At 36.2% G+C, this 26,932-nt stretch overlaps 1 protein-coding gene across 4 annotated transcripts in view; it reads left to right on the plus strand.

The window, feature by feature from the left end:
* ANKS1B (ankyrin repeat and sterile alpha motif domain containing 1B) overlaps nt 1-26,932 on the plus strand; it is a 442,036-nt gene that overhangs the window by 91,819 nt on the left and 323,285 nt on the right. For all 4 annotated transcript variants that reach the window (XM_027794224.2, XM_027794228.2, XM_027794229.2 and 1 more), the window contains exon 9: nt 17,352-17,492. In XM_027794224.2, the coding sequence (XP_027650025.2) occupies nt 17,352-17,492 (141 nt within the window). The remainder of the gene's footprint in view (nt 1-17,351; nt 17,493-26,932) is intronic.

Genomic DNA, 26,932 nt, shown 5'->3' on the forward strand with positions numbered 1-26,932 from the left:
TGTAGATTTTTACTCCCAGTTTCTGTCTGCCTTTTTTCCCCGTTATGGTCAATGTGACTTGAATAAACTCTTTAGTTCCCCTGTATATGCAAAGACATGGAAAACCCTGATAGCTGCTGCACAGGTGAGCTGGGAAAACTTTATATTTATGTATTGTTCGGTGCTGACATGGAATGGTTTTTCTGTGTTTGCTAAATACAAAACTTCCCCTCCAAATAACTAGGATCTGATTGTTCAGAAAGTCAGAAAAGTAGCTGTACTTCAAAACATGTTCCAGAAACATAAGGCGTGGAAAAAGATGTAGGAGAATCCTTGCATGTATCATAGTTTAGTTAACTTATAAAAAATTAAGCTGTCTTAAGTATGATTGCTAGCAAAATCAGCTTTTGACAATAACTTACAGTAGTTTCAATTAAAAAAAAAAAAGTCTAATTTAAAAGATATTTATTTTCCAATAGATGGCAGTCTGGCTCAGTAATTTCAAGAACAAAAGCAGCCATCTTATGTAAGAATTTTCCATCTTTTTTTTCATTGCTACGCTAAAATCATGGATTTTTAACACAGTTGATAACACAAACAGCTTAAAAACAAACACCTGTAATTCTTGTAAGGGAAAAATTATTGAACATCATGGCATACATTTAAACTACAAACTAAAATATCAAGGCTAAAATTAGAGGTGTGTTATAACATGGAGTTTACACATAAAGTGTGTATTCAAAAACTCTGTGTGAATTCATGAGCAAGTAAGAAAATTTAAAAAGGTATAACATTCAAAGCAGGGATCCAGAAAATTTGTGGGTGTCCAGAACATGAACAGAAGAATGTCAGAGTGTATATTGTGAGGAATCTTCCTGAGCTCTTGCAAGTAAATTGCTCTAACTTAGATTCCTCTGTCTTTGGAGTACTAACATTGTTACGGTTTCTTGTCGGGTTTGAGGTTTCTGGGTATATATTCATGTAATTTGAACAAATTATTCTAAATATAATATTAAAACCAGAAATATGCTGTATTTATTGCAATGTATTTGCTGGTTGTTTATCTTAATTTAAAAAAATTTGGAAAATATAACTTGGGCTTTTTGTCCTTATAAGAAAATTTTTTTTCCTGTGGATATCAGAGAATGATATGTTACTTTTTATTTCCTTTGGACAGCCTGTGATTGCAAAAAAAAAAGGTTATTGATAACTTCTGCACTTTCATATGTGTGTGCATGAGTACATACATATTTGTAAGGTGTTTGTATTGGATATAATGCATCTCAGTCTTTTCCTTTCATAAGCTTGATATTTTGTTTTAATGATTTTTTTCTTATAACTGACTCTTAAAAGACATTCATCTTATTCTGTATTCAGAAGTTTATTCCAGTCCTTAAGAATGAATTTGAAAAGCATGTTTTCTTTTCACTTGGTAACAAGTATGATTCTCCATATTTTTTAGAAGTCATCAACATTTCTGAACTAAACCTAATTTTAAAATAAAAATCTGCCATAGAGACTTAATGAAGCTGAAGCTTCAAATTGAAGTATTTTCTTCAGATCAGTTCCTTTAATCTTGTGTAGTAGGTGGTTGCTTGCAATGTTTGTTTTAACATTTGCGCTGTTGTGTTCAGAAGCATAAATACATAAACTACATTAATGATTTGCAAGTGCAAATGCAGTATCTTACTGTCTTTGAATATGTGACATGAATTTAGATGAAAGACATCGTTCCAGAAAGTGCTTTTGTGCATTTACCACCATAGTATATGTTAAAGGATTTTACTTAATTACCTGGAATAAATCCTAAGAAACTTAAGTCATAAGGTGCCCCTGATTTTTTTGCTTACAGAGTAAAACTAAAGATAGTAAAACCATGTAGCATTATAGTGGCTGCACTACATAGGGATTTCAAGGAAGTGGCAGCAGTATATCTGGTTAAATTTAATGTGGTTATATAATAAAGGCTGGCAGCAGTAATTTAAATTTAAACATGAAGAAAAGTTCTGTGTAGTCTCAGGAAAAAGAATTGGATTTCATCACAGGCATATAAATGTCAATTTCCACTTACTTTTCTCATCTAGAAAGGGAAGTTGATACGTACGTTAAGAGAGAGTGAAAAAACCCCACACTTTAAAACATCTTATATTAACATTGCTGAAAACAGTGATGCTACATAATCAAAGAGAAGATCTGCTTTATACTTTATGTCAGAATATCAAGAAGATGAGGGTATATAAAGGCAATAAAACTGTGGTTGTGTTTGGCTTACATGTAAGGGGAGATCTGAAAGCATAAAATTGTGTGTTTTTGAAAGATGGCTAAGAATTAATATATTGGAGGTGAATATAATTTATTCATGGTCCTTTATATAAGTCAGTTATTCAGATTCATTTTTTTTCTAAGGCAAAGAAAAAATATTTTTTATAAAAAGTGCACTTTTTAATTTTACAAAGTATCACTGGGATTTGTTGAAAAATATTGAGGTAAACTATTTAGTAAAATTATTCAATAATACTGTTGGTTTGGGTTTTTTTGACATAACATTTAAATGAATAATGGTTGGGCTAAAATATTGTAATGCATAAGAGTGGTCAAATATGCTGGAGTAAAGTGATTTACTATTTTGGATCAAATGGGGTAGCCTTTAACAGCCATACATTTGCATATAGGCATTATTGAGAGAGCAAGACAAAATTCTACATGACAATGATGGTGAGCAAGCCAGAAGTATATACAATGGGTGACTAATGAGGATACATTAAAAACACATTCAAGAACAATTTTGTTTAGTTATTCATTAGGGAATAGTAAGACAATCAGGCCTGATTATTTGGGACTCCATGGAGAGAAGCAGATAAATTTTATGTTATTTAATATAGTGACATTTATTGAATTTGATAATTCAGCTTTGCTGTATTTTGCAGGTATTTATGATGTGTATATATATAAAAAAAGATAATTATACTGAGTGTCAGTGTTTGGATTATTGTCACTTTACTTAATTTCCCCTTTATAATAATGATAGATAGTTTATGTATTGCCAAACTTCAATATTGCAAGAATTTTGTATTAAGTTGCTTTTTAACTCTTACATGTAATTCAGTTATGAATCTTATTTTGCAAGCATATACTGACTCTTATTTCTGTGAGAATTAAAAATATGAAGGCAATTTCTTCCAGGTTAGTCCAGTTTCTAATGTGCAGTGGTATTTCCCGCTGATTAGAACTGTTGTGGCTGCTGTTTTTTTCAATAAGACATTTATAAAGCAACATCCAGTACCAAACATCCACTTGGTCAACAGAATGATATACTTACTACAAGCCACTAAATTTCTAAATTCTATTTAAGCATGAGCTGGATATTGCAAAGAAACAGAGGGAAACATACTGACTTCATGTAAATTTTTTCCCCTTCTGTTAGGTAGTTTACCTAGCCAAGGGAAGTTCAGACATTTTTAATGTATCCTTTCCTGGCTTATGTCCTATAGCTATTCATATAGGTTATATTTTATATCTATGCGTTATGCTATGCTTCAGTACAGTGTTGTAAAGATTTCTGTTAGAGGGATCCTAACAGCAGCTGCATGGAACTTGACACAGAATAATTTTCCCAGTGGCATGTTTCACAGCCAACTAAATTAGCCTGCAGCTCCCTGCTGCTGCGATTTCTGGTAGAAGTATTTCTAAACAATCCTCCAGTGTGCAGCATAGACCTACCCTGTGAGATAGTCAGCACTTATTTAAGAATATAAAATCTTGAAACATGACAACACTTGGTATGATTCAAACTACATGGAGTAGAGTATAACTAGGGAAAGGTGCTGGCCTAGCCACCAGTTCATCTAATCTGCATTAAACAGTACCTACTCCTTTTCCACTGGAATGCTTTTCTGGAATATTTAACCAGTCTGTGCAATTATGTATGTGTGTGGCAAATTCCTTGACTATCAGATACTTGCAGGAAAATAGCTTACAGACAAATAAATCTCTCTGAATGCTGTTACGCATTTAGCTTGCACTGGTGAATCCTAAATGTATCTAATCCTTTTACTCCAATCTGTCACATTGTTTACTGCAATGACCCTGTATAACTGTGTTTTGCAGGACACATGCTCAATGTATAGACATCTTCTTTTATATGCTGAGTATATGCTTCCATTTATTCTTATACAGTAAAATTGGACGGAGTAGGAAAGAACAAATAGTTTGCGCACACCCACCATAACTTGCAATACTTCAGGCTTGTCCTTTATTAAAGCTTTCTTTTGCCTGACTAAGTAATCCTAGCATTTTCAAGTTTATTTTGTATGTAAATCTTGCCATGCTACCAACCACTTCACTTGCCCTGCTGTGGACTCTTTCGACTTAGCTAAATCTCTTTTACATAAGGATCTCAGATATGGGTGTAGCATTTTTTCCATATAAAGTAATTACATTCTAAGCTTTTCAGATCAAAGAGCTTGTTTGTCTTTATGGCTATAAAGCTGTATGTAAATTCGGGGTGCTCTGGAAATGATTAATAGTATTTTATCTACTCAAGAATCCTGTTGGACAGCTATGTTTTATTAAATTAACCATAGTAGATTTTTACGGTTTTTTTACAATTAACTGCAGAGACTGTCATATATTGTAGTACTGAGCACATACATAATTTGAAGACTAACCTCTGTTTCATTATGCTTAGATTAAGACCAAAGTAATCTACTAATCTCAACAGGATTAGCCAGGATCTGAGGTCTCTATCAGAACTGATCTTGAGATGATCTTCCCAATATGAAGTATATTTGTTTTAATGAAATATCTTTTTGTGTGTGTGTGTGTTATTCAGTGCTTCAGAGAACCTTCTTTTTCATCCCTGTTTGTGCCTTTTCTTTTTTAACATCCCTGAGCTGCCTGTGCCATCGTGGACACTATCGCCAGGCTTGCATAGCAGAACACTTGTCTCTTCCATTTCTTCTATACGCTCACTGCCCATCATCCTGTGAATATGTAGTATGTACAACATGACATCTGTTTTTAAGCTACGGTCTCCAACTTCATTCTTCTGAGTGAATTTCAGTCACTTCTGAAAAAGAGAGAGAAGATAATACCATGAGATTTCCACCCAGGCAGGTGATTTTATAATATTAAGATCAACTCTCTGTCATATTATTACAAACCCAAATCATCAGGGGGGTGGATGACTTTTGCTGTTTCTAGAATATCGGTCACCAGAGCTGTTTCCCTCAAGCCCTGACCTTCCCTAGGCATCTGCCAAAAGTCTGTCATGGACTCCTGCTGTGTATTCACCTCAGGTTTCTCCTCTTCTCAGACTTTTCTCCAATGTTCCAGCCAGAATCAGGTTTTCAACTTCTCCCTCAGAAGAGAGCAAAAAGTTCTTCTCATCGTGATCTTACTTGGTTCTCTTAAAATTACTTTTCTCCCTGGCTAATCAGAGTATCACCAGTAGGGGTGCTGAAATTCCAAAGGTGGGATCCACCTGCCTTAATATTAAGTATCTCATGTCTGTTGATGTGCAGGGTGCCTTTTGCATGGGGCTAACATGGTCGTGCCTTAAGGAGCAGCAGTTAAGTGTCAGCAGCTACCCTGTAGTATCTATGGTGCTGGATGCCTATGCTTGGCAGCGGAATCCCAGCTTGAAGCACTCAAGACAATTGCATACACGTAGGCATCTAGTGCTATTCTAGTCAGTAGCTGAGACATCTACGTGGGGCTGACAGATGTGACAGAGGATTTGGAAAGTCAGTTTTCTGGGGTGGCAGTTAGAGGCTAAGCAGAGTGCCCAAAGATAGACGCTGAACCTCAGTGTAGAGGTAGCTCAGTCAAGAACTAAGTGTCCCTCCAGTAGCTTGGCAGTTTTAACATTAAGAATTGAGAAATATTTGTGAAACTTTAATAATTACTTGGTTTATCGCATCTGAGCAATGGACCATGTAACAATTTGGTATGTGGTCTATATGGAATATGAAGGACTTCTCCAACGTTTAAGTATGATTAGATTTTAATTTCTGAACATATTTTTGCTCTCTTGAAAAATTACGTTTGATAGTTTGTAAAAGCTTGAGCTTGGATATGTGGGAGATTTATTTTCCACAGTCATATGTAGATATTTACTCTAGGGAAAAGATACCTGAGTTAAAGCATTCTTTTTCTTTCTTATTAAAATATACTCTTTTCTATCCTGCAATTTTAAACAAGGAATACATAATTCCAGAACTTTTTAGCTTTTTATTTTTCTGCATCATACAGAGGTAGGTATTTCTGTAATATTTCTAGAACTCTATCAATGTTGTCAGCAGGTACCCATGCAGATTTGATTGTATTTTTTTAATACATAGTGACCTTGGAAAAAATAAGTGTTCTACCTACACAGCAGGATACAAAAAGTAAAGGGGGAAAAAAATCTTTAATATCTTTTGAATATACCTGAAGTCAACACTGATTTCATGTCTACTCTATTAGTATAAGGATAAAGTCATTAAGCCTGGAATTGACAGTAAAGCCTGATGATCACCATCTGATAGGAAATGCATGAGAAGAGAACCACGTGGGCATGTGTCTGAGTTGTTTTCTGTAGTGAGGGGAACAGCACAGTTTTATCCCTGTGGTGTAAACAGAAAATGGAGCCTACTAATCCATCAGAGCTATGTGAACCCCTACAGGACCTATTAAAGGATAAGTGTAAATGTATGGTTTCACTATATTGTATTCTATGATTCTTTTGAAGTTGAATAAGTAGGTAGTCTCTTAGCAGCAGCAGCCCCAGTTTCCTTTCTTTGCTTCTTCTTAGTAAGAGGTATACAAATAATGCTAATGGTAAGTATTCTGCCATATTTCACAGGGCAAAATGATCACCCATGATAAGCTAATACAAAAGAACGCTTTCTTTAAAGATTGTCTAGTAGCTGAAATTAGAATATTGGGCAACTTACTTGGACCACTTGTTTAATTTCATTCTGTCCTAATGACAACAGATACATTTATTTTATGATTGACATACAAAAAATAGAGTATTTTTGTTCTTAAGTCTTGAAGTAGTTGACCTCTCATGACATAAATCTTAATGGCATTCTGTTGGCAGATTTTTTCAGTCCCTGTGAATAAGCTCATCAAGTATAAAATGGATAGCAGAAAAATATATTAGACCAGATTCTTATACCTCTGTAAAATATAAGAAGAGGAGTAATTCAGAGTTAAGGGGCAACTGACTGATATTTACTATGCATTAGAAATGTTTGCCCATGGAATTAATACAGATCAACAGTGTGCTATAAATGCACCTCTTGTCTTTTCTGTAACTTCACTATGCTGAAACCCTTGGCTGGGTTCAGTGGTATAAATTTTTACTTTGAGATTAGAAGCAGAAAGTAGGATTACTAGACCATGCATGCATCTGTTTTTACACCAGTTTCTTTACTTTTCTGGAGGGATGCAAGAACTGATTTACACCGTTTTTGATAATCTAATTTCTTTGCTCTTGGCATCTGTCATTCCTAAACTTATTTTAAGTTTCAGTTTAGTGCCATGAGGGAAAATCTCAGAAGAGTCTCTTCAGTTTTATTTGCTTCAGTAGTTATTTGAGATTGAGCAGTTTCTATTAATACTACTGCTATTATTTCTGTTGATATTGGTGCTCTGCCCAGTATCTATGGAATATGAACTGTTTACAGTCTGCAAAGAAGCAGCCTCAGGACTGCTTGTCAGTCTTGACAAAAGTAATATTAAAATGTAAAAATATTTTATTCCTATGCTGGTCTTTCTTTCAATTATTAATAGTTGATTCCTTGTGGTTATTGGAGTATTTACTACCTTGTCTCTGCCCAAAATAGTACTTCCTTTAAGAAATCTCAATAATTTTTACAGATCACTTATTTAGCCATAAATACTTCATAAGAAATAGTGTATTACACAGAAGTTGTAGATGAAGGCATGTTACTGACAGAGTTGTTCATCTCTGTTTTACAGGACCCTTAGGACACTGTATGATGACTGGCTGAAGAAAGAATTTAATTATTAGCTATTCAGTTGTCTAGGAGTATGTCTGAAAAACAACAGAAAGGTGTGCTTGTATTCGGTAGATGTGTACATACTATGTTGAATCTACCACAGGTAAAAAGAACAATAGAGATGAGCTAGTACAGGAAGAGCAAACACTATCCTAAATCTTCTGGTTGTACTGGTTACTGAGATGACTGCAGTGTCTTAACTATATAAGACAGGAAAAAGCAGCAGCTTGCAATATGTGAACTTCACACTGGCACGTTTTCCTACCAGCCATAGCAATGCTTTTGCTTTCCTAGTGAAGATGATTTTGAATTCTGCTTCCATCTGCCACGTAAATCAGGCTTCCACCTACCATGTAAATCAGGCTGCATTGGGAGCTGTTGTCCACTTGATAGCATTCTGCATCTCTTACGGGGGGGGTGTGTGTGTGTGTGGGGGGGGGGTGATCCTTTTTTTCTAATACCTCTAGAAGTGTCTGGGCTCTTGCATGTTTTACTGAGGTCAAAAGGTAGGTTATTATTTGACTGATCTTTTCCAGTTAGGCTTTCAACTTCTATGCCCTGTCAAGATGTTTCAACTGCTTGTCAGCTATTCCACTGCATTGTTTTTGTATTCTATTTAGCACTTAGGTGACAGTATGGCAAACTACTAGTCGTTTCTTACTGATGGATCTGTCTAGTACAGACATTCTTCAAGGCCTTTTTGATTATCCACTCTTAACCAGCATTCATCTTCAGATTCTGTATATAGTTCCTCTTTAGATTGGCTTTTATTCAGATACAATTTTTCTCTTATGTTCTTCATTAAGCCAACAGGAACTTAATGGAATAACTGCATTTTCAGTAACAACCTTTTACTGAGAATATGTATGCTAAATAAAAAACTGCACTGGAGGAGTAATAAAGTGGTGACTTCTGCCTACTCACTTACCACCTGATTTCCCCCCTACTTTAATTTCTGGTCCTTCTGCTCTATTTCATGACAAATAATGTATTTTCTATAAGTTTCGTCATTCTGCCACCCACTTACCCACCCTCTCTTTCACAGCTTTAAAAAAAGAAAAATACATGGTTTACAGCTGATTTGCTTTGCAATTACATTGCACTGAGTCTTTCAAATGTTACATGGTAACATTCAGATAGTATAGGGATGGTAAATACAGAGATGCCTCTGTAGTTATTACTCCAAGCAGGATTTTCTTTCTGTGACATTTAAAGCCAAAAATGCTTGTCTTTACTTTGAGTTATATTTGTACCTTTATGCAAAAGTAAATATGCTTAAGCTTTTAATTCTATTTAATATTCCTACAAATATTAATACTTGATTTTGCTTTTCTGTAGGCTCCTATACTCTTCATTATCAGACTCCTTTTTCAGCTGGTACATGAGTTTTTCACAATGAGTCACATTTTGGAATGAGTCATTGCATAGTGATTCGGGGAGACACATAAGCCTGTCATTAATATGAGAAATTCCATTAACATAATTGGAACTATTAATGTGCTTAAACTTCAAGAGTCAAAAAAAAGTTACCAAATTCCTGCATTTTTGCATGGTCTACGTATGTGTATAGCCTTCATACGTACCAACTTAGGTCAAATCTACTATGCCTGTGGGATGGAAAGGCATCCCTAGAAATATATTCTTGTGGCACAGAGTGTCCTTGCAGTCAGTACGGCTTGCTGGGTTGAATTCTGTCTTGGGGCTTTATGCTTCAATGTGCTAAGTCCTTTTTTCCTTGGTCAAGCAAAACACTTGACGTGCTTTGATACTAAGTGTTTAAAATTGATGCTAAGTGTGCAGATAGTCTGATCTGTGAATATTAGGTATGTGCTTAAAGTTAAACAAATGCTTAAAACAAAGGTTCACTTTATTTTACCTAATGTTAAGAGGGACAAATTCATTTGGAAGGCAATTCAGTCCTGTCCCAAACACAGATAGTAGGATGGAGTAAATTTGTTGTTGAAGTGCGTTAGAACTAGTTTAATCCCAAGATTAAACAATCCAGAAATTAGTTTAGTCCATAGATCAGGGGTCCTCAAACTTTTTAACCAGGGGGCCGGCGCACGGATGCAGTGGCAGGCAGTCACCTGCGGCTGCTTGGTTTCCCCCCCCAGCCCCCGGCGGGGGGTGCGGGGGTGTCTGTAAATACCGGGGGCCGGATTGAGGACCCTGGGGGACCATATCCGGCCCACGAGCTTAGCTTTCAAACAGTTACAACTAGTTTAAAAGAATGATGTTCTAAGTGCTTGTTTGAATCCGGACAGTGCATATTGCAGCTTCAGGCAGCTAATGCTTCATCCCATTAATTTCACACTGAAAAACAAATGCAGTATATGCTTCCCAAGATACTTAAAAATGAAACCCCTGTAGGCTGCATCTACTACATAATTCTTTACAAATACCTTTTTATTATTGTTAAGTTATAATTAATAGAATAATTTAGTGTTCCATTTTCTGCAATTTTTCAAGTTATTGAATTCTTGAATTTTCTGTCATTTGAAAATCTTCACCTACATGACAAAATTAAACAGGAGTTAGCAAAGAATGAGAATTCTTACTGAAATGCTTTGAGGTGTCTTTTGCTTTGCACTTATGATATACACACAGAATATCAGATCACTAAATATGACTGTCCTAGTAGTGGCTTTATATATAAGATGAAATGCTCTTTGTATTAAGATTACCACACTCAGTTCAAAACTCTTATGTTTAGTGAAAAATCAATTAGCCAACATCAACTTTTTTATGAATAAATGACACTCCATTGATGGGACTTTTTTTTTTATGGTTATTTTTAGGAAATGAAAAGCTATCTTAAGCCTTGAAAAATACTAATTCCTTCATCAATGGAAGAAAATTTATCATTTTTAGTTTATGCCTGGGTTTTTCTGATTAATTAATAGCTTGATAGGTTTTAAAATCCTATGTGTGCATCCTTTTATGAGAGTAGTGCAAAGATTTGGTATTGTACTGTTATTATTTGTTACATGCAAGAATTTAAAAATTCAAATATATGGGCCTGCTTTGAATACATATTCAGATATTCATTTTATAATCTCATTTTTACTTAAAGTTTTGACCTTATTCAGTGTGCATTGTACTTGCCATCTACTTCCAGGGTGTGTTTACTGCATACTGTCAGATCTTGCTTTGAAGACAGCTTGATTAATTTCTGGGCTGCTCGTCATGATAGGTGTCAGCAGCACATGCCCTCTGAGGGGCATCAACTATGCATTCATGTACTTTTCATCATGTATGTGAATTAACCATGTTTCCCTAAAGTTACTACATTTTACTGCTGTTACATATAGTCACCATGACTCTGCTGACTTCAAGTTACAGGAATTTCTTCCCAGGCTCAGAGGTTACTGTTCTTGAGTTCAAAGCATGTGACCACTTGAGACCAGTTGGGTTTTTTGTTTGTTTTTAACAGAGCCCCAGTCAGAAAATACGATCACATGCAGCTTGGCTGATGTGCGGTGGTGTAGAGGTCAAGATTCTCCCTTTCTGGGAGGGCTAGGGCTTGGATTTTCACAACACTTAAGTCTCACATACCGCTGAAAATGATCACGGAATACGCTGATTCCTTATGTAGCCTGGCACTTCTGCAAACTTGCCTTCACAATTTCAATATGACCAGCAAATAAGGATACAAGCTTAGTGACCGTCTCAAAGAAGTTTAAATGCCGTGCCCGGCATCCCACAGGGATTATAGCAGAGGCAGGTAGAGAGTAACCTTCTCCAACATTCAGCTGCTTTAGGTACAAAACCATCCTTGTTCTCTTGGTATTCCCTTGCTGAATACAGGAGGTGCAATCAAACTCTAATGAGAGTCATAGTGAATGAAATTATGAAAGCAATGTAAACTAGGAACATATATGTGAAAGAATGGCTGCAGGTGTGCAGTGTAAGGTGAAGGACAAGATAATGAGGGTGGGAAACGGAAAAACACCAAGCGGGGAGAAGGCTGCTGGGGGATGTGGGAAAGGTGTGCCCAGGCCACCAACGCATTTTACTGTTGTTAGTCTGCAAGACATAGCATGTGTCTTGTAAATGAGGCTCCTTCTTGTCAACATTATTACTGAATCCCAGAAGGGTACATTTGGTTAATGTAGGGATGCTGCTGTGGAAAAATAGCAACTGATGGTGTTACGTTTCATGTCCAAATGCTGCTTTTTTTTCCTCTTCTGCATCTGTCAGGCATTTTCCTCTGGGAGCAGCCTGGGCAGCAGCAGGGGGAGCACTGAGAGCACAGGAACGCTGTCCCAGCTCCGCTGTCCCTGGCTTGGCTGCCACAGCTGTTGGGAATGACAGCAGCAAACGACCTGCTCATCCTGATTTATAGAGGATATTCAGGGACAGTTTCCCTCTCTATTATTTCTTAGTATAAGTAAATCTAGAATATTAGACAACAGAACTGTATTTTTTCGCTTGAATTTCACAACATAATTACATATCCTTTGGGCAAGGCAAAGGAGGGATAGAGGCACAGCTTTGTAATCCAGTGGTTAGGATCATATGAAGTATTTGCATGGTTTTATGTCTGAAAAATTATTTCTTTAGAAGAAACTACTTTGAAGTCCTACTGACTTCATTGTTCCAGACTGAGTGGTAGCATTTAGCTTATCAAATGTCTGGTTGCTTTCTACATTCCCTAAGCAGAAGGAGATTGCCTTCTGGATTTCATCTTTGCTGCTCCATTTTCAAAAAGCTTATTTTCTTAATCTGTGATATACTGCAAGATAAATGAAAAGTTAACATTAGTGTCCAAAACTATGATGCAATAGCAAATGGTATAGGTCCTATTGTTTTATATCTTTAACATTTTTGGTGGCGTTATCTTGCTCTAGTATATACTGTCTAAAAGGGTATTTGCGATACTTCTGTAAACAGATGATAATTATGATGAAACAGAGAGGCAAAAAGTAAAGAAAGATTTTGATGTTTTGTTTTAGATTTCACTGAACTACTACAAAAAAGTTTCCTCTGTATCCTGAAATGAGGGAATTAAATCACATTTTGCCTAGCAGTGGTGGCTTACAAATGTCAAGGGAGAAAGCAGACCAGTTTTCATTAAAAACTGAGAAAAAGAGGGAATAAAAGGAAATAAAACAGTTTGGATAATTTAATGTATTTGCAGAGAAAGCTTGTCTAGAAAATGAGGGCATATTGTAGTCAGGAAATTGTTAACATCTGTAAAAAGGAAGGCCAAAACTTTACATACATTTTATACACAGAATAAAGCTTCTTGAGCTGTGAACTTTATAGCTTTAAGTAATAGCTAAGATTAAAGGTGCTCTCTTTTTCTTTTCCTGTTGACTTTAAGAGCAGAACAGTCTTTCTCTGCTTTTTTTGTCTGTACTCATCATTTTGCCTGGTTTGTTCTCTTAGATCAGGAGAGAGATGTCAAGTTGTGTACATACATACATATTCTGGGAGAACAACTAGCCTGTGTATAGAATAAAGTATCCTTCAGTCTAAAATATCCTACTGGGCAAACTTTGCCTTTTATGTAGTTGGAGACATGAAGAGGAAGACTTCTATACCTAATTTTTCAAAGATATAATCTAAATGCTCATTAGACAATCAAAGGTGTTGTGTCAGGCTCAGTAGAGTCTGAATAAAAATTGGCACTAATTGTAATGGTCCAGTATCCTTATGCTGGATCTTACTGCTCCCATACTGCTATACTACTATTCTCTCTTTTATGTACTTGGAGAAATAATATAGTGTTAGTCTCTTACTGCTATAATAAATTTTTAATACTTAATTCAGCGTTCCAGGAAAACACGGAACTTTTATTAAAACTTTTGTTCTTTATCTATGTCTTGTGGCTTCCCTACCAAATTTTCCTTTATACGTATCATGTCTAATATCTTTTAACATTTTCTGTCTGGGTTTTTTGGGGGATGTATAGTGCTTATGCTCATGTTTCTTCTAGCTTTGGCAGTTGGCCTTTTTGAAGCTTAGTGTTACAGTTTATATTGACTTCACCATTTCATAATGTCAAATTCAATTAATTGAGCAACTATGATCTAGGTGGCATTTTTTAACTGCATTTACTTTTTCTTTTTAATCAAAACAGGCATGAATAAAAGGTTCTCAGTTGTGTCTTATTTTTCTTTAGGTGACAGAAATCCCTTCCTCTCTATTTATTTATTTCTTTTTTGCTGAGAAGTGGGTATAAATAACTGTGGTTTTACTAAACCCCTCCCTACAGGGCTATTTCAAGGCTTTCCAGCATTATACACAAAATCAGATTTTCATGTCCAGAGGATCTCTAAGGAGGCAAAATTAAATTATACAACAACAGAAAAATGAGGGAGCTCTGGGAACGGAACAAAGACTAGGGGAGAATAACAGGAAACTGGGTGGTCTGGGTTGGGAGTTTTGTGGGCTTGTGTGACGGTTTGAAGTCCTTGAATCGATTGCAGATCTCTCTGTATCTCACCTGTCTCTTCCAGGTGCATCCCTCTCCCCAGGGTGTGCACACCCAGTCTACCCCATTTAGGGGACTTCTGACTCCCCTTTCTCTCATGCAGCTATTAACTCCTTCCCTCCTCTTTGCAAATGCAGCTTTCCCTGCAGCAACTCCCACTTATTCCTTTGTGCCTGTTGTCTGGGAAGAACTGGGCTTCTGGCAGCACGGCACGGATGGGTGAAAAGGGTGACAGCAATAACTCTTTCTTGACCCTTCACATACGTTTCTCCTAACGCTTCCTTTTTAGTGCTTTATCATAGCAGAAATCTGGGCAAAACAGAAATTTGTCATTCAGTATAAAAAGAGCCAACCCTACTCTGCAGTAGTTTGTAAACTAGCCGGTATCATGTTATTCATACCTGGATTGTCTGGTTGCATAAGAGTACTAGTCAATTTATTCCAGTAGCGTGTCTAATGAAGTCTAAAATTTACTGTTCCTTTTTTGAATGTGTAGATGATCTGACTGTCTAATATTTCCTGTTTCTTACTCATATTGATATTAATTCAAATTACTGTGATCCTCACTCTGTCTTAGGCTATTTATATAAAATGCATCTAATAGAAATAATACAACTCCTTTTCGTTCTGCTTGTGTACATTTTCTGTTGTTCAATAATATCTTGGTATGATTTTTTTTGTACTCCGTTCCTGTAACGGCTAAATACTCATATGTTCTCCCTTGAATGATTCAAATGTATTCAGTTTCATTATTCATCTTCCTGTAGTTATGTTGAAAGTTTCTCTTTGGTATTATGCATATGTATTTTTTGCCTTTAGAAGGTGTATTGACATTTTTCTGTGACTTTTGTCTTCATTCACTTACACTGGTGTGTAAGGTCACAGCTAATGTGTGTTCCCTGCTCTCCTGTACCTCGCACTGCTGCAGTTCTTTGCTTTTTGCTCCAGGGGGCAAGAAGCACTTTATTCTCTGGTGCAACAATTCTGAGATGTAAAACATAAACGTAGGGCAACCACCATGGAAGATGGCATCATAAATATAGAATGGAAAGACCTGTGGTCTGCTTCCTTTGTCTATGCAAATGCATAGAAGTAATAGTTGTTCCCGACCTACACTCTGCAGAGTTAACCCAATCCTTTTAATAATCTGTCTAAGAATATTGGTTGCTATGGCAACACATTCTGTGTTACCACTTGACTGTCAAAATAACCTCATGAAATATCATGCTAAGAATGTTTCAGAAATCGACTTTTAAAATAAAAAGTAAATAAATCCACCTAAGTTTAGAAGATAGGGCTAGATTCATGAAGTCTGTAACAAGGGAACAACCATTTTCAAAGCGAGGGGAGTCAGAGTAGTGGAGATAGGCGTATTGTGTTTCTCCTCTTTGGTGAGTAAGCTGAAACAGAATTTAGAAATATTTTTTCCGTTTAACTTAATGGTATACCAGCCACATCTGTGTAGAAGTTAGCACAAGAGTCAAAGGTTAAATGATCCTCAGATGTTACAGAATTTGAGTTACTGCCTGTCTGTGCCGTGCCTTTGCTTCTTTTACAGTTTCCATCAGCCTGTGTTCATCTTTAGAACTGCTGCTGTTTCTCTGCTTCTTTCCCCCTGCTACTTTTCCGTCACCTCTGCATTCCCTTTCTTGCAGCAGACTCCACACATGTCTTTATTCCATTGGCTAAAATAATCTGCAGCTAAGTGGGGGGGGTTCTTTATTTTTATATGGGCCTCATAGCAGTGCTTTAGAGCTAACATTACCACCAGATTAATAGATATGGTGAGCCATCGTCTTGGACAGCTTTATGTTAGTCAAGCAAAAATCCAGCTTCTTCTGAAAAATTGTTTAATACCAACAAGCATTTCTAAAGACAGCATTTAGTACCTGAATATCAAGTAGGCTGTACAAACAAATGTCAAACAGGCTAGAACAGCTATTGCATATTCCAGTTTAAATATGGGCAAAGAATTTAGATGTGAGTAAAATTTAATTTGTTTTTTTTGTTGTAATTTTTTAAACATGAAATTATAAAAATCATTCATTACTAGCTTAACTTTCCTCCTTCTCCTGAAATCAATAAAAGTTGCCACTGCAATTCATTCAGTTGGGGTGGACTAATCCTGTGTAGCAAAATAACATAAATAAATGGGAACTGTCCACTCTTCCTGTTTCTGGCTGTCATAGAAAATTAGGATACTGGTTTAAGCAACAATCAGCATTATTCCTTTCTCACAGATCAATATGGAAGCCTTAATGCTTGTATCTGAATGACTTCTCCTAGTACCTTTCATCCCTTCTAGCTGATGAAACAAAATAAGACCAGCATTTTTAAGTAAAATTTTTGTCTACAACATAAGCTAACACATTTATTGTTGGTAAATATAAAATAAAAATGGAAATCTCGTATTTTGATTGAATTGATCTTTTTCTGAAAAAATCATGGACCGATCCAGGCAAATGTGATGCAGCTGTATTTTTCTTTTCTGACCATAACAGATGACCACTGAAGCAAGTTCCCCTTAGCTTATAGTATTTTCTTCTTGGGGATATCTGGATATATTTTTTTAAATCTTAGTTTTATTCTCTGTAGGATATCCTAAACTTAATGAAGTTAAAGCAAATTGTAAAGTAAAATGGAATAGAAATTGCCAATTACTTGATATTACATTAAAAATACGTATTTATTTTCTGTATATTATTATGTTCACTCATAGTTAAAGTATAATTGCAGATAGATCAATATGCATCTTCTTTAAAAAGTGTGATTTTCATACAGCAGATTGAGTCAAATAGTTAATTTTTATTAAAATGGCAGTTTAACTTTTTGAATTTATAAATGGAAATCTGTTAATTTAGTAGAATGTTTCTTTACAGTGTATCACAGTGTTTAATTTGAATGTACTGTTTCTTTATGCACAGAGGCCCTCTTCAACACGTTTATCGCCAAGAGAGGAAGAAGATGATGATGCAGATGAAAATACTTGTGGTCCTTCAGGTTTATGGGAGGCATTGACACCTTGTAATGGATGCAGCAACCTCGGATTTCCCATGCTTGCACAGGTATATGTTTACCTTTTCATCACGAAACTTGCTAACTGTAGAAGAGCTGCTTACTCTCTTTGCCTTACATTTTACAGTAATTTCTTTCTAATCTTGACTTATCACCTTCTGAACTGTTACCTTCTATCTTAATTTTAATGCCAAAACCTGGTTCTAAAATTAAATGTTGAGGTTTGGTCGTCCTGCTGTGATATTTATCCACATTGGGTTTAACACTGAGACTGTTTGAGGTTTATTACCATCACTTTAGACAAATAGTTTTTTTGTTGCATAGCCTTTTCTTCTGATTCTGTCTGGGAAGAAATTATTAAGTCACATAACTTCCTTTGGGATAAGTACTCTATTTTTGACCACTGTCTGATTAATATAATGACATCTTAGCTACATTCTTTATAGAATTAGGGACATCATGCATAACTCAACTGATGTAAGAATATAGCCAGACTACTCTTTGAAAATTATTTAAGTTGAAAAAACAAAAATGCCCAAACATTTTTAAATGCTCATGATAACACAGCAGAGAATAAAGAAAAATGGCTAATTTACTAGGGTCTAAGTCCCAACAGTTCTCTGAGCAGACCAGTCTGCAGTATGCACCAAGGAGCCTGAAGTATCCACCAAGGCATGCCAACAGCTGTGTCCTGTACAAGTGATATTGTATTGCTACAGAACAGGATGATGCTTATTGCTGCTTCTGGGTCTCCCTTCTTCTCTCCCCCCACTATAGTTTAGCGCACTCATTTCTGTAACATTTTTCCTGCGCTTTTCTTGTAGCATTGAATGAAGGCCTGCCAAACTTCTGTTTATAAATGTCTGTTTTTTTCAGTTGCATCCTTACTTGGCACTGCATTTAAACAGCTTTGTCAGATTCTGTGTACCAGATTAGAATTGCATATCCTGTCTCACCACACTTTATACACTGTTGCTTTCATACTGTGACTGTACGTTTTATTCCCTTTAGTCTCGTGGGACTTGCACCTGTTTGAAGTTAATGCTAAAGCTTCCACTGCAGTCAATGGAAGCAGGATATGGCAACTAAGGCACTTGAATAACAATGAGCACTGCCCTATCTTTTTATAAGGGGCTTTTGTGTTCCTTTTGCCTTTCAGTAGCTGTTTTCTACTTCATACTGTCTATCATTTTAGACATTTGGCAAGGTGGAGAGCTGTTGGATTTATCCTTATTTACAGTAAGAGTGCCCTAGTTACGAAATCCTTGGGTTTAAGAGTTTTTTTCAAAAAATAATTCTTAAATGGAACTTTTCTTATTTAAGTATTTATCACTTATGGTTTAATTATTGTTAAACTTTCCTATGATGAACATATATGCCATTTTAGACTTTTTTCCTAATTAAAAAAAATAAACTTTTTTTGTTTCTTTTTAATGTAAGGTATATGTAAAGTATGTTACAAAATTGAGGCATGCATTTGATAAACAGAAGAAAGTTAGCTTTGCTGATTGGTGTCTTTTTCCTTTTCATAAAGAGATCCATTTCATGAAAACTAGAATTTTTAAAATAGTAACTCCTGAATTACTTTTATTCATTGTACTTAAATTTTAAACTCAACCTTACAATAGTTCAGATTTCTTTCTCTGAGAACTATTAAAATTTTTAATTATGCATACGAAAGAGTATATTCATCCTACGTTCATTCATGAAATGACAGATTGCCTTTCTACATTGTTTCTCTCCATAAAAAATTGAAGACAGAGGTAGTTTTGGGGTTTGGAAAATTTTCTCTTTATGGAAGAAAGGAAAGAGAAAGTAAGTTAAAAGAATTAAGAAAAAAACAAATTGCAAACTAGTGAATTCAGCTTATAAAGTGTTACCATCAGTGTATGCAATCTTTCAAGCTGTTCGCTAATCTGTTGGATCTTTCACATTTACTTCAGAATGCAGCAGAGAACATCTTGTTCTGAGGGATCAAGAACACAAAGTATTTATTTCAGTTTTTAGAGTAAGACCAGTATCTTGAATTGGTCTAACAAATTATGATAGATATAATCTGCAACAGCATGTTTTAGGTAGAAGTGCAAAAATGTGTTTCTGATACTCATGCCAGATTACTAATGTTTCAGTAAATGCAGACTTCATAATGAAAAAACAATAAGGGTACTTGACATTTGCCTTAAAATCCATATGCTACTAAAAGATCCCAAAATAGGGAGAGGGGACTATCAATTACTCTTGAACACAAAGGGCCAGTTCATTTTTTCACTTCTCTTGTAATTAAAAATAGATTTTACAGTTATGCAAATGTATTGTGTTTACACGTCAAAGGAGAACAAAGATTGATTCTTGGTTTATGTACACAGTTGGAGGTGCAATGGTAAAATGAAAGTGAATTTTAGGTGAGACTATGACACTGTCCATCTGTGACCTAATGAGCTAACAATTTTCAATGTGCCAAAGAAAAAGGCAGTTATCTCCTCAACAAACTTGATTTCTTTATTGCACTTAAGCAAAAAGGCTTGACTGGGAGGTACTTCTGATGTGCAGTATATAATTTCTGTCTGTACTGTGATGGGAAGTGTCATTTTAAAAGGTCTGTTATAGAAAGTTCTTTGTAAATTGTTCTGCAGATACCATTTAAAACCTAGAAGTAATACAGCAATTCTCAGAATAAGCAACTGTCTTTTACAGTCTAACAATTGGTGAAGTCCTGGAAGAGTTTGATGGAAAATCTTTGTGTCTTGTAAAAATTTCAGGGTTTTAGAAAGTAACCAATTCTACATCGAAATGGAGCTAGCCAACAGCTTCATCCACCCCAAAAATAAATCCCCCTCCCCCCCCCCAACAAACAAACAGCAAGAATATCCAGTTGGATTTTGAGAGACTGAAAATTAAATGCTTTTTTCTGTTTTAGCAGAATGAATTCCATTTGTAGGTTATGATTTATAATTAATGTGGAGCTATTGCTTTTTTCCTGAAATTAATCTATCTTTTGGGGCAGAAATCCCGCCCTTTGTAAAACTGTTGCATATTTTTGTGAAAAATGTTGACTTTCACAAATGATTATTTTATATCTGAAAAAACCTTTCTTAGGAAATTCCTGGTTCTATATTTACTGTCAGTCAGTACAAAAGAAAAACCTTTTTTCCACCAGTATAACTAAATAACTATCTTCTACAGATTCCAGAACTTCCAATAGCCTTAAATAGCAGCATGAAAAAAGTTTTGAAAACTTTCACAGATGTAAACCCCAAAAAGTGCTTCTACAGCACTTTCAAATTCTAGCATTGCAGGCTTCATTGGAAACAATTTACTCTGCAATGACATGTCTGTTAAACTGATAGAAAGCTTTTACAAATGGTGTGATACTGCTAGACTCTCTTCCACGGATCTCCATTCTGAATGTAAAATCTGCCTACAGTAACTGCCAAGATTTCTGATGCTTTAATGGTTGCATTTCTGGCCATCATATAAATATGATACTAATGAACTTTCTTCTTGTGCAAGAGCTGGAATAAAAGAATATGACATTTCATATATAGTTTTCTCTCAGAGTAGCCACAAGAATAGGAGTTATGTGACAAAGTATAACTTTTAGCTGGAGAGATCTCAATATGTTGTAGGTAAGTACTAGAAAGAAAACTGAAATGTGATCCTTAAAAAATATTTTTGAGCAATCCCTGCTAATTATAAAAAAAGCTGGAAGAATTGTAGTGTCATTGTTATTGACAATCTTAAATGAGGAAGCTTTAGTCAAGAGACTGATAATTCAAATAAATATCGAATAGGAAAGTTCAGAGGTAGAAATAGCATAATCAGCTTAATATGTACATGATTGGCTTCGCCCCCTAATATTTTTTGGTAAAAGGAGTTTGAATTTTGGTCCCTGCTTAATGTTTGTGTGTGTTTATGATTTTGTGGAGTGCCATAAGCAGAAGACTACAGAGTTATGGTTATCTTTGGCTGCTGCTTTTTAATCTGGTCAAATTTCAACTTTTATCAAACTTTTTTCAGCGTAGTAAAAGGTTTAAAGATACCCCTCTATCAGAAAAGCCTATAATCTAGGAATAGATAGGGTCTGTGGGTGTGGATCTCTAAAACAGAAAAATGAAACTTGATCATATCTCCTGAGTACTCTAATTTCTGTATTATTTTGTGCAAGACAGGCACTTCTACCAGCCTGGATTAAAACCAAAAATAAATCTAAAACAACCCTTCAGAACATATCTAGCTGTTTCCACTATACTCTGGAAGAAGTCTCATCCAGTAGGGATGTGATCTGTTTTCTATGGACAGGAAGACCACCAATTCCCAGGGAAGGCAGCGTGCGTCTATCTAAATAGTGTATTTCTATCCAGACGGTTCACAAAGGTTCAAGGGCATGTTGGTCTACCTTGTTTTAGTGCAAACTGACACTGAGGCAAAGTCACTTAAGAGAACTTTGAGACATGCTGAGATAAAAAAGCTGGTCCCAGATTGCCCTAGTACAAGCAAAGACTGTGTTTTCTTTTATGTGTGTAGATGAGCTACACCAAGTTCTGCCCTTCAATAGAGGAGCATCCAGTGTGCACTGGTAAAAAGACAAGATGGAACAAAAACCACAGGGTGTGTTGGTTTCTGCTTTATTCAGAGGAAAAGGTTTTAGTATGTGGGTATCATCAGGGTGCACTGAGGACTGGTGACTCCATGGGGTGAGAGCATCAGGAGCCACAGGGGCTGCCTGTGGTGGTAGGGCAGGTCCTCACCAGCTGGAGCTTGTCCCACTGCCCCTGTGAGTGGGCCACCCTGAGCACAGCACATCAGGCAAGTTCATGGTGCTGAGGCAGGTCCAACGTCAAGCCAGAAAGTCAGTCCACACGTTGGAGTTGGGATCAGGCCTGGTGACATTAATCAGGCAGCAAGAGCAGATCACCAGCATGTCCATAGTGATAAGGCAGATCTGAAGTGAAGCTGGGAAGTCAGCCTGCGAGTCACGGCCTGCCAGACACGGGCACAGGTGTGGCACAGAGATGGTCATGCCTGCAGCTTTTCTCCAGTGGGAACTGAGGGCCCAGGGCTGAGCTGAAATGGGGCTGCTGGGCCTGTGGGCACAGGCATGGGTAGGGGCCCCCGGTGAGGCTCTGCAGGGACAGTAAGACCTGTTGCTGTACTCAGCACTGCCACAGATACTGGTAAAAGTGATAAAATATATAAAAAGGAAGCTGATTTGAAATGTGCTTGTTACTTGACCGGTTATTGCAGAAAAGAAGAGTAAGACCGAGAAGGAACACTTAACTGATATACTAGGTGGCTGTGCATGCACTTCATAGACAGGTTCTCCATGTATGTGTGTGAACATATTTCATCTGCATTTATATCTGCATGTCTTGGCTGGCATTTGTATAGACTGAGTATTCTACCACGGGATTTTTTCTTGAAGATTCCCAGTGCTGCACACTGCAAGAACAGATAGGGTTTGTAAAAACCTGTGTTTGTGTTCTTATAATGGTCTGTCTATGTGGTACCAAAGTCCAGGGACACAATACTGTTAGGAGTAGGGTCTGAACTATGAAGAGTGCTATGCATGTTTGTCTACTCCTGGCTCTCGCTTCTGCCTTACAGAGAAGACAGAACCTGAACTTCTGCAATCTCATTAGATTTAAATGTGAAATAGTCATTAAGAAACTTGGGTCTGGAGGTTAAGGTGCTGGAATACTTCAGCCATTTTTCCATAAAGCTTCTTTATGGCATAAGCTTAGAAGATTGAACAAGGGAGAGCTCTTCTCTCTCCCACTTTGCCTGAACATGATTTTTGGTAAAGTAGTAGGAAGCAATTTGAACAAAGACCAGTTTGGCGAGGGCATTTGTTTGCTTTATCAATTGGTTAAGGGGCACAAGGTAAGGAAGGGGTAAGGAATGTGATAAGGGTAGAACACTCTTGTGTACCAGTGATAGAATTGTTTCTTGGTCTTAATCTCCTATTTTGCAGTGTAGGTTAATTTACTAATCAGGTCCTAATAATATATTTATTTTACAAAGTTTATCAGTACCCACATACATACATACTCACATTTTCTTTGGAATGGAGCAGCTTAATCCAAATGTATGAAACTTTGTAGTTTTCATTTGATTTTCTTTTTCATGGATAATGTGCTTCGAGTATTTCTTTGCTAAGGGGCAAACGGGGCCTGATGTACAGCTATAAATAGAGTGCCATCTGCAATGTCAGAGAGATGTGTGGTGCAGTCCTGTGTGATCGTAGCAATATTATCAGTTTAAAGCAAGCAGTCTGTACACCTTAATCTTGACAGCCCATGCCAGCATATTTTCCTAATTGTGTAAGTTTAGCTATGTCCCATTAAAAGATTCCGCTGGATCAGCTTGACTGCACTGTCTCTTGAATTAAGTGTTGTATGAATAAATTGAAAATCCTGACAGTTATTGCATATGTTTGTCATGACAGCTGACCAGGAACACTGTATTTGTCTAACTATTACAAAAGTAATATCTGTAGAGAGAACAGTGCAGTTGCTATGGAAAAACTGAACTTCGATTTAAAAGCCATAAGTATAAATCATGTTGCCAGTTGCCAGGAAGCACAGCAATTTGCAAAAATAAAACAGATATGGAAAGTTTACTTAAATATTTAAAGGAGCACTATGTTTCTGGCTTAATGTCAGATTTTCACCTTTTTAGAAGCAATGAACTTCTGAGAGACCTTCACATTTACTTTTAAGACTGATCTATATTCTGCTTATACAACTCCAGGATTCCTAGAGGTAGGAACTCTAGCAACTTTGTCACAGGTTCTCCTATGGAAATGTCCCAATACAATGTCTTCTACTTAGAGGGAGGGAAATGAAAGTGAACTCCTGACTACAGTTTTGGGAGATAAACTGTATGTGATACTGTTTCTTTATCAGTTTAGGCTGTAATAGGCATATTTAGAGTTTGGACTTTGATGATGGACATCAGTTAATAGGGGTTTGAATTTCATGTCCAACTTCCAGAAGTCATCATGTCTGTCTGTACTTATTATATACTATTAAAAAGTAATTTTTAATGGGAAGGAATTTTGTATTGTGTTTGTATTGTAGAAGTAGGTTAAGGTTATTTTATAGAAAGCCTGACACTGAAAACTATTACGGTGCAATTATGTTCTGGATAATGAGAGATGAATGAGGAAATTAAGGAGCTAAGTCAGTTCTCACGTAGAGATCAAGTCTATTCTTGAAAAATCTCTGTAGTGATACTCTCTGGAGAGAGACAGCAAGACTCTATGTTGTCTCTTTCTGGAGAATTTTAATATTGGGAAATTTATTGGGCATTATTTTTCATTTTAACATATTCTTCCAGTTTGAACTCCTATTTTCAGTTGCCTCTAAATATGTTTTTAGATTTTAAGCTCAGTGTGAGTGTTACAGTAGTTTTTTTAACTCAGAGGAACGATTATAAAAGTGGGAGTATTTCTTCTTTGCTCTTTAATAAAAACAGAGAAAAACAGAGAGTGTATTTTTAACTATACACTATTGGCTAAAATATTTTAACAACTTGGAGCCAAGAAATGGTGTCATCCTTCAATTCACTAAAAACTATACCTCTCAGTGCATTAAGTGGAAGTACATTTCAAATCAGCCTGCTAAAGAAACAGATTTGGCTAATATTGCTTGGTGTCGAAGTTCATCAAAATTAGAAATAGAAAGCCTTGTGGCATTATGTAATTTATGTGTTGCAGGGGAGGAAACCTGTTATCCTGTTTGGTGAGGTACTAAATTCATAGGTTATGATATGGACATGGTAGAGAGAGAATTATTTTCCAGGGCAGGCCAACATTAGCCAGGATAACTTTAGTATACGGTATACCTGGAACACGAATAGCCAGAGTAAGATAGTTAGATTATCGATAATATTTTCCTATTGTTTCTAACCTTCAGTGAAATATACGATTATTTTTTTTTCCTCTTGATTTAGTGTATTAAATGATGAGTTTCCTTACATGGGGTTGACATGGAAAGCTATGTTACCCCTTAAAAGATGTTTCCGTTAAACTCTTGATTTGTGATGTTGTCTCTTCAGCAGTAAACTGTTTTATTGGTAATTTCAGGAATACACCACCCACCCACACTCTGAAACAGCTACTGAAAAGTGCAATATGTATTCTGTCTAGAAAGAATCAGCAGCTGATGATTATACCATGCTGAACAGTGATGGGAAATAACTGTACCGAAAAAAATTATGGCTAATTTTAGTGCTATGCTATATTTTCTGATTGTGTTTTAAGGAATGAAGCCGAGCATTTGGTTCTTGTATATAGGTATGTAGCTTCTTAATTTCCAATGTTAATTTACAGTTGCCCATGACTTCAGATGCCTTGTGGCAAACGCATTTTTACTGCAGTAGTTGTACAATGTGGACACCACTACACAGTATGCGATGTAACCAAAGATGTTGTAAACTGTTTATCCTTGGGTATTTTCAGAATTGACTGGACAAGGCCCAGAGTTACCTATTGGTTAAGATAGCTCGGCTTTGACTGAACATTTGGAAGAGATGACTTCTAGGGATCTCTTTCATATAACTATAAACATCTACATTCTATAATTCTCTAAAATTCTAGATATGTGACCTCAGATGAGCTGATTTCTTTAAAAATTGAGGACTGACTCCACGTTCCTCAGTTTGTAAATTACTGTTTGTGAAAGTATGGCTATCCCTGTCCAGCACTGTGTAAATCTGGGCATCACTGGTCTGTGTCATCTCTTGGTGTGATCGAGCAACAGCAAAATTAAATGGGATGAGAGAAAGAAGAGACATTTCAAACAATACTGAAATTGTTGATATACATCAGTAATCATCTGAAGTATTGATGACCATACTGGTTTTCAAGATGGACTTTACTATTAAAGATGTTCAAATTAACGTAGAAATTAATGTTGAATTGATCACTGTCACATTCCTAAATGAAATACGGTAGTGATCAACTGGGAGGATCTTAAATAGTATAAGTATGTTATATTTTGTTATTTTGTTGTTTGACATTTAGTGGTAACCATAACACACACTTTCAGGGACTGTTTTTGCTTTCAGTACTGCTTGACAAATTATGGGAAAATGGAAAAAAAACCAATCAGTTTGAATTGCGTAGCAAATGAATAGCAGTAATGCATAGCAAATAGTCTTGTATATGAAAGAAGTTCAACTTTGTATTAAAACCTTCATGTTTGAACTTCAGTTGCTTCAGAACAGAAATATTAAAGCAGTATGCTGAAACTTGAAAACCTATGTGGAAATTCCTGGTTAGTCTGAGCAAGTTGGGTTTAGTGTTCAGTATTACATTTTGTGGAGGAAAAGCCATCATAGATACTTTATATTTGTTTTTTCTGTGATAGTGGCAGGAGGGAGAGTTTATGGACAAAAAGGCTGGTATTTGAGGTATGTGGAGTTAAGAGATCAGCTGGGTGGTGGTATCTGGGTGCTGTGATTACTACGTGGATTTACTACGTGGATT

The sequence above is a fragment of the Falco peregrinus genome, chromosome 6, assembly GCF_023634155.1.
Source record: "Falco peregrinus isolate bFalPer1 chromosome 6, bFalPer1.pri, whole genome shotgun sequence".
In the NCBI taxonomy this organism is placed as follows: Eukaryota; Metazoa; Chordata; class Aves; order Falconiformes; family Falconidae; genus Falco; species Falco peregrinus.